General features: G+C 38.4%; 1 protein-coding gene across 1 annotated transcript in view; it reads right to left on the bottom strand.

Moving 5' to 3' along the window:
* GRHL2 (grainyhead like transcription factor 2) overlaps nucleotides 1-12353 on the bottom strand; it is a 115014-nt gene that overhangs the window by 63891 nt on the left and 38770 nt on the right. Inside the window, exon 8 of the mRNA XM_042465969.1 lies at nucleotides 8286-8380. Within this exon, the coding sequence (XP_042321903.1) occupies nucleotides 8286-8380 (95 nt within the window). The remainder of the gene's footprint in view (nucleotides 1-8285; nucleotides 8381-12353) is intronic.

The raw sequence follows: 12353 nt of genomic DNA, 5'->3' as shown, positions 1-12353 counted from the left end.
CTCTTGTGTGAAATTGCTGTACCTCTTATCTTTATTCTTAAGAGAATTTTTGGAGGCAAGGTCCCAGAAGATGGGAGGTGCGTAACTGTTATCTCCATCTTCAAATGGGGGAGGAAAGAGGACATAGACAACTACCAGCCAGTCAGCTTGATGTCAATACTAGAAAATGTTCCAGAACAGATCATCCAAAAATCAACCTATGAGCTGTTAGGAAAAATGCTGAGGGTACTAAGAGACAACATTAGTGTCTCAAAAATAAGTTATTAATTTTTCTATTTTTTTCTAAAGAGTTACAAGATCAGTAGATCAGCGGTATACTCTCTGGAGAGCAGAAAAAAGCTATCTGAACCTCTCAATCTCATCTTCTCCAAAATAAACATATCCAGCTCCCTGAACTATTCCTCACAGTACTAGTTTTGTTACTGTGGATACAACATCATGTGGATCATGATTTCAGTAATTATTCTGATGAGGTCCCCCATAACATTATTGCAGACAAACTGGTAAATTATGGACTAGATGATTCTGTTGTTAGATTGGTTTTAGCTGGTTGATGCAGCAAGTCCAAAGAATGTTCACTAATGTTAACAATTGGACACTGTAGCGTACAAATCAATAGATGTAACAGCACCACAGTTCTGATCAGATCTCAGATGAGCTGGAATGCATCCAAAGAAGTGCAACCAAGTTCATAAATGGTACAAGAAAACTAGTACTGTGAGGAATAGTTCAGGGAGCTGGATACGTTTATCTTGGAGAAGATGAGATTGAGAGGTTCAGATGGCTTTTCCCCCTGCTCATCAGACAGTAGGACCTGAACTAATGGATTAAAATTACAAGAAAGAAATCTCAACATTAGGAATAAAGTCCTGATTGTAAAAGCTGGTCAATAATGGGATGGACTACCTCAAAAGGTGGAGATTTTTAAATAGATGCTGCATGTCCAAGACTGATCTCTAGAGCTGTGTATTTCCTTTACTGGCAGTGGGCCGAATTAGACAATTTATGTCCAACACACACTGCAGAAATAATCCAGTTTGAGACCGGTTTAACTGCCCTAGCTCAGTGCTAGAGAATCCTGGGAACTATAGTTTATTGTGGCACCAGAGCTCTCTAAAGGCTAAATGTCTCACAAAACTATTGTTCCCAGAATTCCCTAGCATTGAGCCAGGGCAGTTAAAGCGGCCTCAAACTGGATTATTTCTGCAGTGTGTTTTGGACCCTAGATCTCTTGCAATGTAATTCTGTAATTCTATGATTTACATATTGCAATGGATTCCGTGGTCTTACTTCTACCTGGGACTCGGTCCAGAAAAGAAACCTTCCCAAGCTCTGAACACTTAGGAAATCAAAGACTATCCTTCACTGTCCTCTTAAAAACACACTATGAGGAAAATTGTGAGAACTCTAGTTTAAAGATTGCTTCTTCCAACATAGGCTGATGGACTCCAACTGTCTATCAGTTGTCCTCCAGTTTCAGGCAGCTGCTCTGGCACATTCTGTTTTGAATCTTGATTTCAGCAAAAGAAGTCTTTGTACAAGCAAAATTCATTTTAATCTTAAAAGTGCGAGAAAAAAGAGAAATGCTGTCAGAACAATGGAGCCAGTTTAAAAACTACCCTTAGAAGAGTCTGTAATTAGAGCTCTCTGTAGTGAAATGTTTGCCAAGGGAAAGGCAACCTCCACTGGCAGGAATCTTAGCTTTAAATGAGAAGGTTAGTGGCAATGCACTCATGCCCAGAAATGAAGTTTCTCTCCATGTGACTTTCCAAGCATGATAAATCATTTGCATATATCACAGCCTTGAAAAGTTATTTTTTGGAGTACAGTAGCCATGTTGGTGGGGAGATTCTGGAAGCTGCAATCCAAAAACGTTAAGGTTCTAGCACATATGGGCCTTAACTCTATTTTAGTCTTGACAAGAATAGCAGTCCCCTAGAAGCAATTCGATTTACCCTACATGTTCACTCACCATTCCACTATTGATAGAATGGATCTACACTAACTGGGGACTAACCAACAAAGTGCCAACCATGGGGTAGTGATCACATTACAGTGCAGAATGATGTACAGTATTGATTCAGATAGTTCAACGGAAGCTTTTTTTCAACCTTCTACATGCAATCCCAAATTATTATTATTATAAAGATTATGCTTCTTAAAATACCTGGCCCATTAATGCTCACCACACCGTACCATGATAAAATACAAACATGTCATGTATTCATTTATTTACTGATATTTTTATCCTGCTATTTAAGAAGAATAATTCCCAAAGCAACAAATTGTCAGTACAGCAACAAAAAAAGAACAGAATACAATACGAACACAAAACCCAGTTATCACAGAATGCAATTATAAACTTGAGAAAATTAAAATCTCTTTGGTGCCAGCAAACCATCAAGGCAACTCCAGGAAAGCTTCCATGAGAAGAGTATTCCAAATGTGAGAAAAGTCCCTCTTCATAGTGCTACCTGCTTCACCGCAGATAGCAAATTCCTCCAGACTTCAGTGATGAGCAGGTTTATATGAAATGTTCATTTTCCCCACACACTTTCATGCCACCGTTCTCTGAAGATGTTAGCCATAGATACAGGCAAAACATCATGAATAAATTCTTCCAGAACATGGACACATGGCCCAAAAAACCCACAAAAAATTATGTCCATTTCCCATTTTATACATGGCAATAATGGAATGAGAGTCAGAGTCTGAGTTTTGGACTAGGATTCTGTCAGACCTGGAACTGAATCCCCTCTCAGCCACAAAAACCCACTGGGTGACTGGGCAAATCACGCTTTCTTACTTTTGAGAAATGCAATGGAAAACCTCCTCTGAATAAATCTTGCTCCCCAAAAAACTTTATGACAGGGTTGCTTTAAGTCAGCATTGACTTAAAAGCACATAACAATTAATGGAAAGATCTTCTAATTGTGCTCAGAAATAGACCAAGAGCCTGTGAACTACTGATGCAATACATTTCCACTATTTGAACTAGTAGCCTAGCAGAAGGGTTAGATTTTAGACTAATTGGATCCTTCAAAGGCAGTCTTATGTAAAACATATGATAGAGTCCAATAATCAGACTAAGGAAACAATAGAGTTAAACTCCATAGTTTTCAACCCTCCCTCCATTAGGCTGTATTTTTTTCAAACAACAAAAGGCCATAGTAGCAACTACTATGGAAGGAGTCTGTACTTAAATTTGTTCAATTTTGTGTGTAGGGATCAATTATTAAGATTTGAGTTTCTAGAGGATTTCTGCTTCACACCATTGTAACCTGGGTCATCCTGACCCGGACTGCAAACTTAATTCAGCTCACTGAAGTAAAAGAAATAATCCCTATGAGGGTTATTTTAAACGTGGCTGTTGTAAATCTAACAAAGGAACCACCAAAAAGAAGAATATGATTTCTCAAAACTGCAGCTACCTCTATCTCCTCACCTTCCTTTGGCATGTAACTAAACTACTATACAAAATCCTTTGACACCATAAACATCAGTAGTTTATTACAGAATGAACCTTTGTGAACTTTGCTTGTTTCATCAGACTCATGAAATGTTTTTCAGAATTTCAGTCATGTTTATGCAGCATATATGTTTGGTGAAGAACTGCAGATAGTGAGGTCACAGGCAAATTAAACACAGAAGTACTGACAGTGACAATTACATTATAAACTTAAGCTATTCACAAAACTGTTGCTGACAACACAAATGTCTGGCACTAGTGAGCGGATTCACATGTCTGGTGTGATAAGAAATTGTTGTCCTGATTCAGTCTTCTGAAACTTTCTAAAGCACTCTGACTCTTTTAGCAACCTCTCTCTTTCTCTCTCCTCCTTTTGAAGTTTTCTTTGCTTCACAATAGCCACTTGGAGGTCAAAGGCAGAGTGTCCAGGCAGGGTAAAGTGTTCCCTCCTGAGTTTTGAATACTGTAATTTCTAATGCCAGATTAGTATTCTTTTGTGTAGAATCAGAGAATTGGATGGAGCCATAGTTTACATGCTAGTGGAATTTAGGATTTATGGTTGAAATGGGTCATTTGGAATAGACAAATGCAGTGGGAATTATGTTATACCCATACTTCCTAATGAGAACACAGAGCATGACACCGGGGCGAGGGGGATCTTAATGATACAGCCTCACTAAGAAACAGCTGGCCAACATCTTTTAAAATAAATTTAAGGAAATATGTCAGTGAGTCTAAAACAATTATTCTACATTATGAATAGAGACAGAAAATAAATTTGCATACACAAAAAATTAAAAATTCAAGTCTTGCAACATTTTTAATGAAGGTGAACTTCCATCTTTTAATTTTCCATTATTGCGAGGATACTACAAGAATAATATTTTCTTTTTAAAAATGTCATTTTTAAAAGTGTGACAAAAATACAGCATAGTCTCCAAACAGAAAGAAAATCTCTGAAAAGGGCTGAACAGATCAGCACTATGAGCCATTGTTGGGGTGGAGTGGGGGGCATGGCGACTGCACACCGCACACCACCCCAAGCCACCATCACACTGCCCACCTGACCAGGCAGGCAACATGGGTATACATGCTGTGTCAAAGAAACAGCAAAAGTGCTGCCACCACAGCAAGGGTGGTTTTTTGCCAGCTTGAAAAGAAACAGCATTTTGCTGTTTCTTTTTGTGCCAGCAAACTGCCAGATTGGGGCCACAACGTGCAGTTGCTATGGCCCCAATCCAGTGTTCAAAGAGGCAACAGCAAGCTGCTCCACAGAGGCCATTTGTTCAGCACCAAAGTGCATTATCACATTAGATAAATCCCACTCAGAAATGGGATTTTAAAAGTAGAAAAAAACACAAATTCAGGATGTTTTTCAGATGTGTTTGCACCAAACAGCAATAACGTGAAAATAAAGCAAATGGAAAATGGATAAAAAGAACACCTTTTTTACTTTCAGGATGTTCCCAAATGTAAAAAGGTGTCATTTTTGTCCATTTGCTTTATTTTCGTGTTATTGCTATTTGGAAAAAAAACATTGTCTGAAAAACATCTTCCATTTGCAGGTTTTTTCTACTTTTAAATCCCATTTCTGAGCGGGATTCGTCTAGTGTGATAAGGTCCAAAGTTTCAGGTTTTGTTCCTGTACAAACCAATTTTACTTTGGAAAGCCACATGACATTTTCTTCATCCTGAAAGATTTTCTGGGAACTCCTGGCATTTTCAAGGACTTTTCATCCCTGCTTTCCAGGTCAGTTTAAATTAACTCAGTATTTTCCAAAATGAAATGTATCTCTACTTGACCATCTGTTTGTATTATTTCAGAACTAGCTAAAATGGTCACTGCCAGCAAAATGCAGCTATCATTTCCAGGACAGAGATCAAGTAAGGGAAGGAGAAATGTTAGCACTAAAACAAAATTATTCTAATGCTTAACTGGTTTAATATTGCTAACAAACTGTAGCATTTTGACAGTAATGCCTGAAAAATTGTAAGGAAGACTCTGTGGAAATAGCTGAAAATCAGTTTCTGAAATGTTGCATGAATCTAGATGTGGCATATGATCAGCGGGAGAGAAAGGAGGGACACAAGTGGAGGGAGAAAGTAGGGATATTTCAAGAAACAGTTGGGATGCAAGCCTGGAGATATATGCAGGTAAAATCAAAACAAAAAGAACTGGAAAGTCTCAATACTTCCAGGAACTTTCTGCCTTTCTGGATGAGATCTTAGTAGTAAGTAAATTTGTAGAACCCTACGAAGGGGGCATACAATTTCCATGCAGGAAGGAAAAAAATAGCTTGCAACCTAATACAAAACCTTTTAGCAGCCAACAGAGGAACATTTGGGCTCCTTTAGAAGTATAATTACCCAGTATACGATGGATAATGGAGTGCACCAGGGAATTCCAAAAGAAACTTTGCATGTTCTTGCTTCATTGACTACAGTAATGTAGAGACCATGAAAAACTATGTTCTCAAGAAATGTTCTCAAAGAAATGGGAGTACCACTATATTTGATTATCCTGATGTGTAACCTGTACTCAGGAGAAGAAGCTGCCATCAGAGCTGACTACAGAGAAACAGAAAGGTTCCCATTTGAAAAAGGGTCCTCTTTGAGTCTTAGTGCAGAACCAAGAAATTGCTACAAACCCCCCCCCCCAAAAAAAAACATTAAAAGAAATCAATATAGAGGTGATAACATCTGACAAAACTGAAGGAACTATGTTGGGAGAACCCAGGCTTCTCTAGACCAATCTAGAAGAGCCCTCAATCAACTTTTTCAGTTCCCTTGACCTGTTGGCTTTTTTTTTTCTAAACCAGAAAGTGACAAGACATTATTTATGGATTTAGCGAAAATGGCCTCACCCCCTGACCTAAAAATCTCAGGAGAAACTACCTCAGCCAGTGGCATCCCTAGGGTTGGTGTCACCCAGTGTGGTAACTCATGGTTTCACCCACCCCCAATTGACCTCCTCCTGTTTCACACCATACAGAATCTTTAACAATGCTTTTTTTGCACTAATGTTACTCGTAAATTGTAAGTCCCATATAGCACTGAGTATAATGCTAATAGTGGTGACATAAACAACTAGCAAAATTAAAATTATACCTTCAAATTACAATATGATATGCACAACTTAAATGTATTTACATATGCATAGTGAAGATTTGGTTAAAATGTGATGTTTTAAAAGAAAAATTTAAAAGAATAAAAAAATAAAACTTTCAATTTAAAAAAACTTTCAAATTTTTAAATTTTGAAATTTGAATTTTAAAAAATTCTGGGGCCTCTCCTTTCTCCTCCCACTCACCCTACTCCCATAAAGCATTTTAAAAGGGAAGCAGATGAATGCCACAGCCCATTTCTGCCAAAAGGAAGGTGTTTGAGGAGCAGTGGTTTCAACCCCTTTAGGGTGTCACCTGGTGTGATCCGTATCCCCCGTGCCCCTGAGTGATGCCACTATCTCTGCCCCAAAGGCCAACAGTGCACATAGGGGGTTTCAGTTACAATAAGCTGCCAAGTTAAGGGGACTATGGTTTCCACTCGCATTTTACATGAACCTGGCAGAAGGTGCCAGTTCACCTTTTCCTCCAAGCTATGGGCATTCACAGAATCCTCTCAATTTGTAGTAATAATTATGAGAAACATTGCAAGATTCCTAGATGAAAGGAGCCAAGCAGTGCAAAGAACATGACAAACATTAATTAAAAGATTCACCTTGCTACATTACAGAGCTTATTTTACTCTATACAGGATGTAATGGAAACCACATCTTCAAGGATGCCTGTTGATTTTCTGTTCTTCTCCTTCCTAGTGCCTAGGGAATATTATTACCTGACCAGAAGCAGAAGCCAAGATAACTAATGGAATGAGAAAGGTGTCCAAAATCTTTATAAGCAGTAATGACAAATATTGCATTTATTTATTTTTGGACAACTATCATGGCCACCAGATGGTCCACTGGTGTGACTCAATGTTAAACAGTTTCCTACCTTCCTAATGGAAGAGAACCCTTGGGTGACCTTTCAAAAAAAATAATTTTGGAATAGTTGCCAAGTTACAGTTCACCTGAATGTCAGTTAAACTGGAAATGTAGATATTTCTCAGCTTTAATTTAAAACAGAGATGGGCAGAAAGTATATCTGAATCCACTGGTAGGTCTCTAGGTTATGTGGTAGATCATGAGGGATGTCTGCTATCCAATCTTTTATCAATAGCAACAACAAAATGACAACAGCCCCTCCACACCACCACCATCCTCAAATTATAGTACAGTTGGTTCTCCCTATCTACAGATTCAGCTATGTACTGCATGAATTTTTTTAATTAAAAAAGCAAACCTTTATGTTGCCATTTTATATAAGGGAGACCATTTTACCACCTCACTGTATATAATGGGACGAGCATCCACAGATTTTGGTATCCACAAGGGATCCTGGAACAAAACCCCAGCAGATAGCAAGGGCACATTATATAGTGCTCAGATTTTCCAAGCTTGCAAACATCAAACTTTTTGCCTTGCAATGGGATACATATGGAATATATATCATGCAGCTGTCTCAGGACCTATTTGCAAGGATGTTTCTTTAATAATAATAAGTTTTTATTTATAGACCGCTATTCCGCAATGATCATAGCGGTGTACAGTAAAATTGCAACACAATACAAAAAATTGCAAGGCCTCTCTCCCCCTCAAGATGGTGGTTGGAGGAGGGCTCTTTGTCTTCCAGGCCAGGCCTCTCTCCCCCTCAAGATGTTTCTTTAATAGTGCAGCACGAATATGATTTAATAAGTCTACTGCAGGATGCCATCTTACCTTTGCTTCTTCATTGACATCCCAAGTAAAGGAGACAGCATTATAGGCAATTTCTTCAATATTCCCAATGGTATTGAAGCTCTCTTTGTAATCAGCTGTAATAAACAGAATAAATCATGGATGCTTTTTAAAACATTATTTCTCCTTATGCTCAGGCAAGTTGTCACATCCCACATTATTTGAGTTGCACTGCTGTGGAGTTTATATGATTACTCTGTCACACAGGCTTTGTAAGCTACAATGAAATTACTGCTGAAGTAAAGAAAATCAAATAAATAAAGTGAACAAGCTTCCTGCTCATTTAACCATGACAGAATCAGATTTTAAGTGCCTTTAGTCAACTGGAGGTTTGCTGGAGGTTTAGGCTGTAGGAGGAAATACAGTTTTTGTTATAGGGAAACATTATGGAGAACCCAGCCATGGCAAAACAAAGCTTTGTGGGGTGAGGGGAAACATGGGAAGTCATCAGATTTTACACCTGCACAGCCATAATCAACTATGGTTAGTTGCTAATCATGCTGAGCTTGAATTCACGATTTGCAAACCAGCTTTTAATCCTGGTGCAAAGCCAAGCCTGGAAATGTTACCTCAATGAAACTACAGATCCCCTAGCCAAAACAGCCAGTGGGCATGTTGGCTAGGGATTCTGGGAAGTTATAATCTAAAAGTAACAGAGCCATGTAGGCTCAAAGATGTGTGGCCTTCCACATGTCCTCCATGCCATGCTAAGGAGTCAACTCATTGCACCAAGCAAGGGGCAACCCCAAATGCCTTCTCCTGGTCTCTGCTCCTCTATCTCATTCATACATACACACACACACCTGATATTAGAGGACAGGTAGATGGAAGAACCTCCCTGAGCACAGTAGGGCATCAGGGAGGAGAAGGAGGCACCAACAACATGAGTCATAGCGCACATGGATAAAAGGAGGTACAGAGATCTGAAAAGTTACCTTTTTGGACTATAGCTCCCAGAATTGTACTCCAAAAAAAGTAATTTTTCAGAACTCTGTCAAGGAGGCTGTGATACCATTCCTTGTTAGGTGACTGACAGTATCATCTTCTACCGACCTAGTCTGTGTTGCTGAAAAGCTATCATCTTAATACTACACATGATTAGTGACTGTGTAGATAAAAATGCTGCATCATTCTTATTATAAGCACAATCTAGTTCTTTACCAGGGATTTAAAATTAGGTTATTTATAGTTTAAATGATATTTATTGACTTTTCATTTTTTTCAAATTTAATATCCTGTCTACTCATGCAGGAGCCAAGTTACCTTACAACACAGATTAAAAAAGAACATAACTAAAATTAATCACAATAGTAAGAAAAATAAAAGCAAATTTTTAAAAAAATATATTACCATATTAAAACATTAAATTAAAAACAGTTAGAAGCATTTAAAATGTAACACACACATAGAAACTAAAAATCCTTCCACTACAACTAGTTGATGTCCAAATTTCTGTCTTAAAAGAGGTCTAAATAGAAGTACTCTCTTATCTTGTAGACAACAGCACAAGAAGCTGGTAAGCCTGATATGGATAACCTCGGGGCTGGATATTCCGGTCTACAAAGTCTGAAAGACCAGCATTTTGATCTCCTTCCTTTCATCCTCTAAAAAGCAAAATCTCCCATTTGAAAATTCCACAGAACTCTGTGCCCTGAAGTGCTTTAGACATTCCAAGTGCATTGTTTTACTTGTTCAGGCAGCATCCTGCCTACAGTACAGACAAGCTGGTGAATATTTTCTACCAAAATCTGACTGATATCTGTCACGTAAATATGGTTGCAGATTTAATTGTTCCTTGATTACAGCTCATATTTTCTCTTCTTTCTTTCTTTTTAAAATCAAGTGGTGGTAAGAGAATGGGATTTTTTATCTGCCAGCAGAGATATTTCTCTTCATGTTGGCATAGGATATAGGTTACTCATGGATTTCTTTGGAATAGGGATGCTTAAATTGCTTTGTTTTTAAAACCTCCACAATATTTTTTGTGATATCTGAATCCCTTGGAAACTCACTGTGGTGAACAACTGCTCCAAAAAAATTATCATGGTACGTACTTGATTTGAATGTGATATCATTCACTGAAGCTTACTGACGAGATATTTGGAAAACATAAAAAGAAACACTTTTTTCAGAAAGCACATATGTGAACGTAGATTATACAAATTCATGGAGGATGGGACCATCAGTGGGTTAGTATACGTTATGGCTATATATTTCTTCCAAGTTCAGAGGCCTTATGGCACTCAATACTAGTTCTGGAAAACACAACCAGAAGGGAGATATTGCTCTTGTGCCATACTAGTGGGCATCCTATAGACATCTAGTTGGCCTTGTGGGAAGAGAATGCTGAACTAGTTTGGCCTTCAGTGTGATCCAGCAGAGTTGTTCTTAAGTTCTTCATAAAAGTATCTTATAGGCCACAAGATTTGATCCAGACCCAATGAAGACATAAAACTAGCAATATCTAGCTTATGATTAGGAGACCAAAAATGCCCCATAGGTTCAACTATCCTATCTATTTTCCTACCAAGATTTCCTCCAAATAACAATTTGTCAAAGATGAATTGTTGCATTCTACATTGCAGATCCTTGTCAAGCAGGAATGTGGGCCAGATCAGTGGTTTTCACTGATTCTTCAAATGTTTTATACTTCACCTCCCAGAGGTTCCAGCTAGTAAGGCCAACATCCAGGAACTCTGGGAACTGAGGTTGTAAACACCTGGAGAACTAGAGTTTTATTTATACCCTGTCTTTTCTCCCCAAACTGGGACTCAAGGTGGCTTTAAAAAATAGAGAGGATTACAATAAAAACACATATGGTTAGAAACATACTAGAAGTTGAGATCAAAAATAATATTAAACTGACAACAACAATATTAAAACCCTATGGAATATTAACTTTAAAACAAGAATAAAAGCAGTACAGCATCATTAAAAGCCCTTTTCTTGTAAAACAATCAAATCCCCAGAGCTTTCTGAAATAAAAATGTCTTTGCCTGCCACTGAAAAGACAGTAAATAAAAAGCCATACTAGGTCCAAAATACACTACAGAAATAATCCAGTTTGAGATCACGTTAACAACTCTAGCTCAATGCTAGAAAGTCCTGGGTACTGTAGCTTTGTGAGATATTTAGCTTTTTCTGTCAGAGAGCTCTGATGCTGCAACAGACTACAATTCTCAAGATTCCCAAGAACTGAGCCAAGGCAGTTAAAGAGGTCTCAAACAGGATTATTTCCACAGTGTGTTTTAGACCCCAGTCTCCCTAGGAAGGGAGCTCCAGAGTCTGAGGACAGCCAAGGAGAAGCTTATGTTCCCGCCAAGCATGGCTGTGCATTTGGTGGGATCAAAAGATCTTGCAAAGACCTTTGATAATCTGCTCCAGGTTTTAAGACGAACTTTAAAAGAAGCTATACATAGTCCTGAAAACTATTTCCAAATTCAGCTCAGCACCTTGGATAGATTCTTTGAAATTCAGGTTAAAACCCAGAGCAGATTCACCACTCCACAGACATGGGAGCCACCAGCCACCACTGCCACAATGTTCTCCCAAATGTATAACTGTGTTATTCTAAACCATATTAAAAACAAGCTAAATCCAATGCCATCCCAAACTAGAGCAGACCCACCAAAACCAACGAGACTTATATAAGTGGTGACTAATACATCCCATTCATTTTAGTGGGATGTGCTCTATTTGAAAGTAACAATAGATTCAGTCCCATGGCTACCTTTGGTCGCCACAGCCAAGAGTTAAGATGAGATCAAAAAACTGAAAAGAATCACTATGAAAGGAGAGGCTTGATTTGTACAGCCTAAGGGAAAAGGGAGGGTAGGATATGACAGTATCCTTCAACTATGTAACAGGATGTCATGAACAGTGAGAAGAATCATGAAGACTAGGGAAACTGAACCACAACTGGGGATCTTTGGCTCTGAAAAAGCAAAAAAGAGTGCAATTCTGCTGAACTGACAAGCATTTCAAAGGGAAATAGAAGAGATGTGTACAAGGAAGAGAGGGAAAGGTTAGCTAACAAGGGAGGCTGGAAGC

The sequence above is a fragment of the Sceloporus undulatus genome, chromosome 4 (assembly GCF_019175285.1).
Source record: "Sceloporus undulatus isolate JIND9_A2432 ecotype Alabama chromosome 4, SceUnd_v1.1, whole genome shotgun sequence".
Taxonomy (NCBI): domain Eukaryota; kingdom Metazoa; phylum Chordata; class Lepidosauria; order Squamata; family Phrynosomatidae; genus Sceloporus; species Sceloporus undulatus.
Note: the sequence above shows the minus strand (reverse complement) of the source record. Positions and strands in the feature narration are given on the sequence as shown.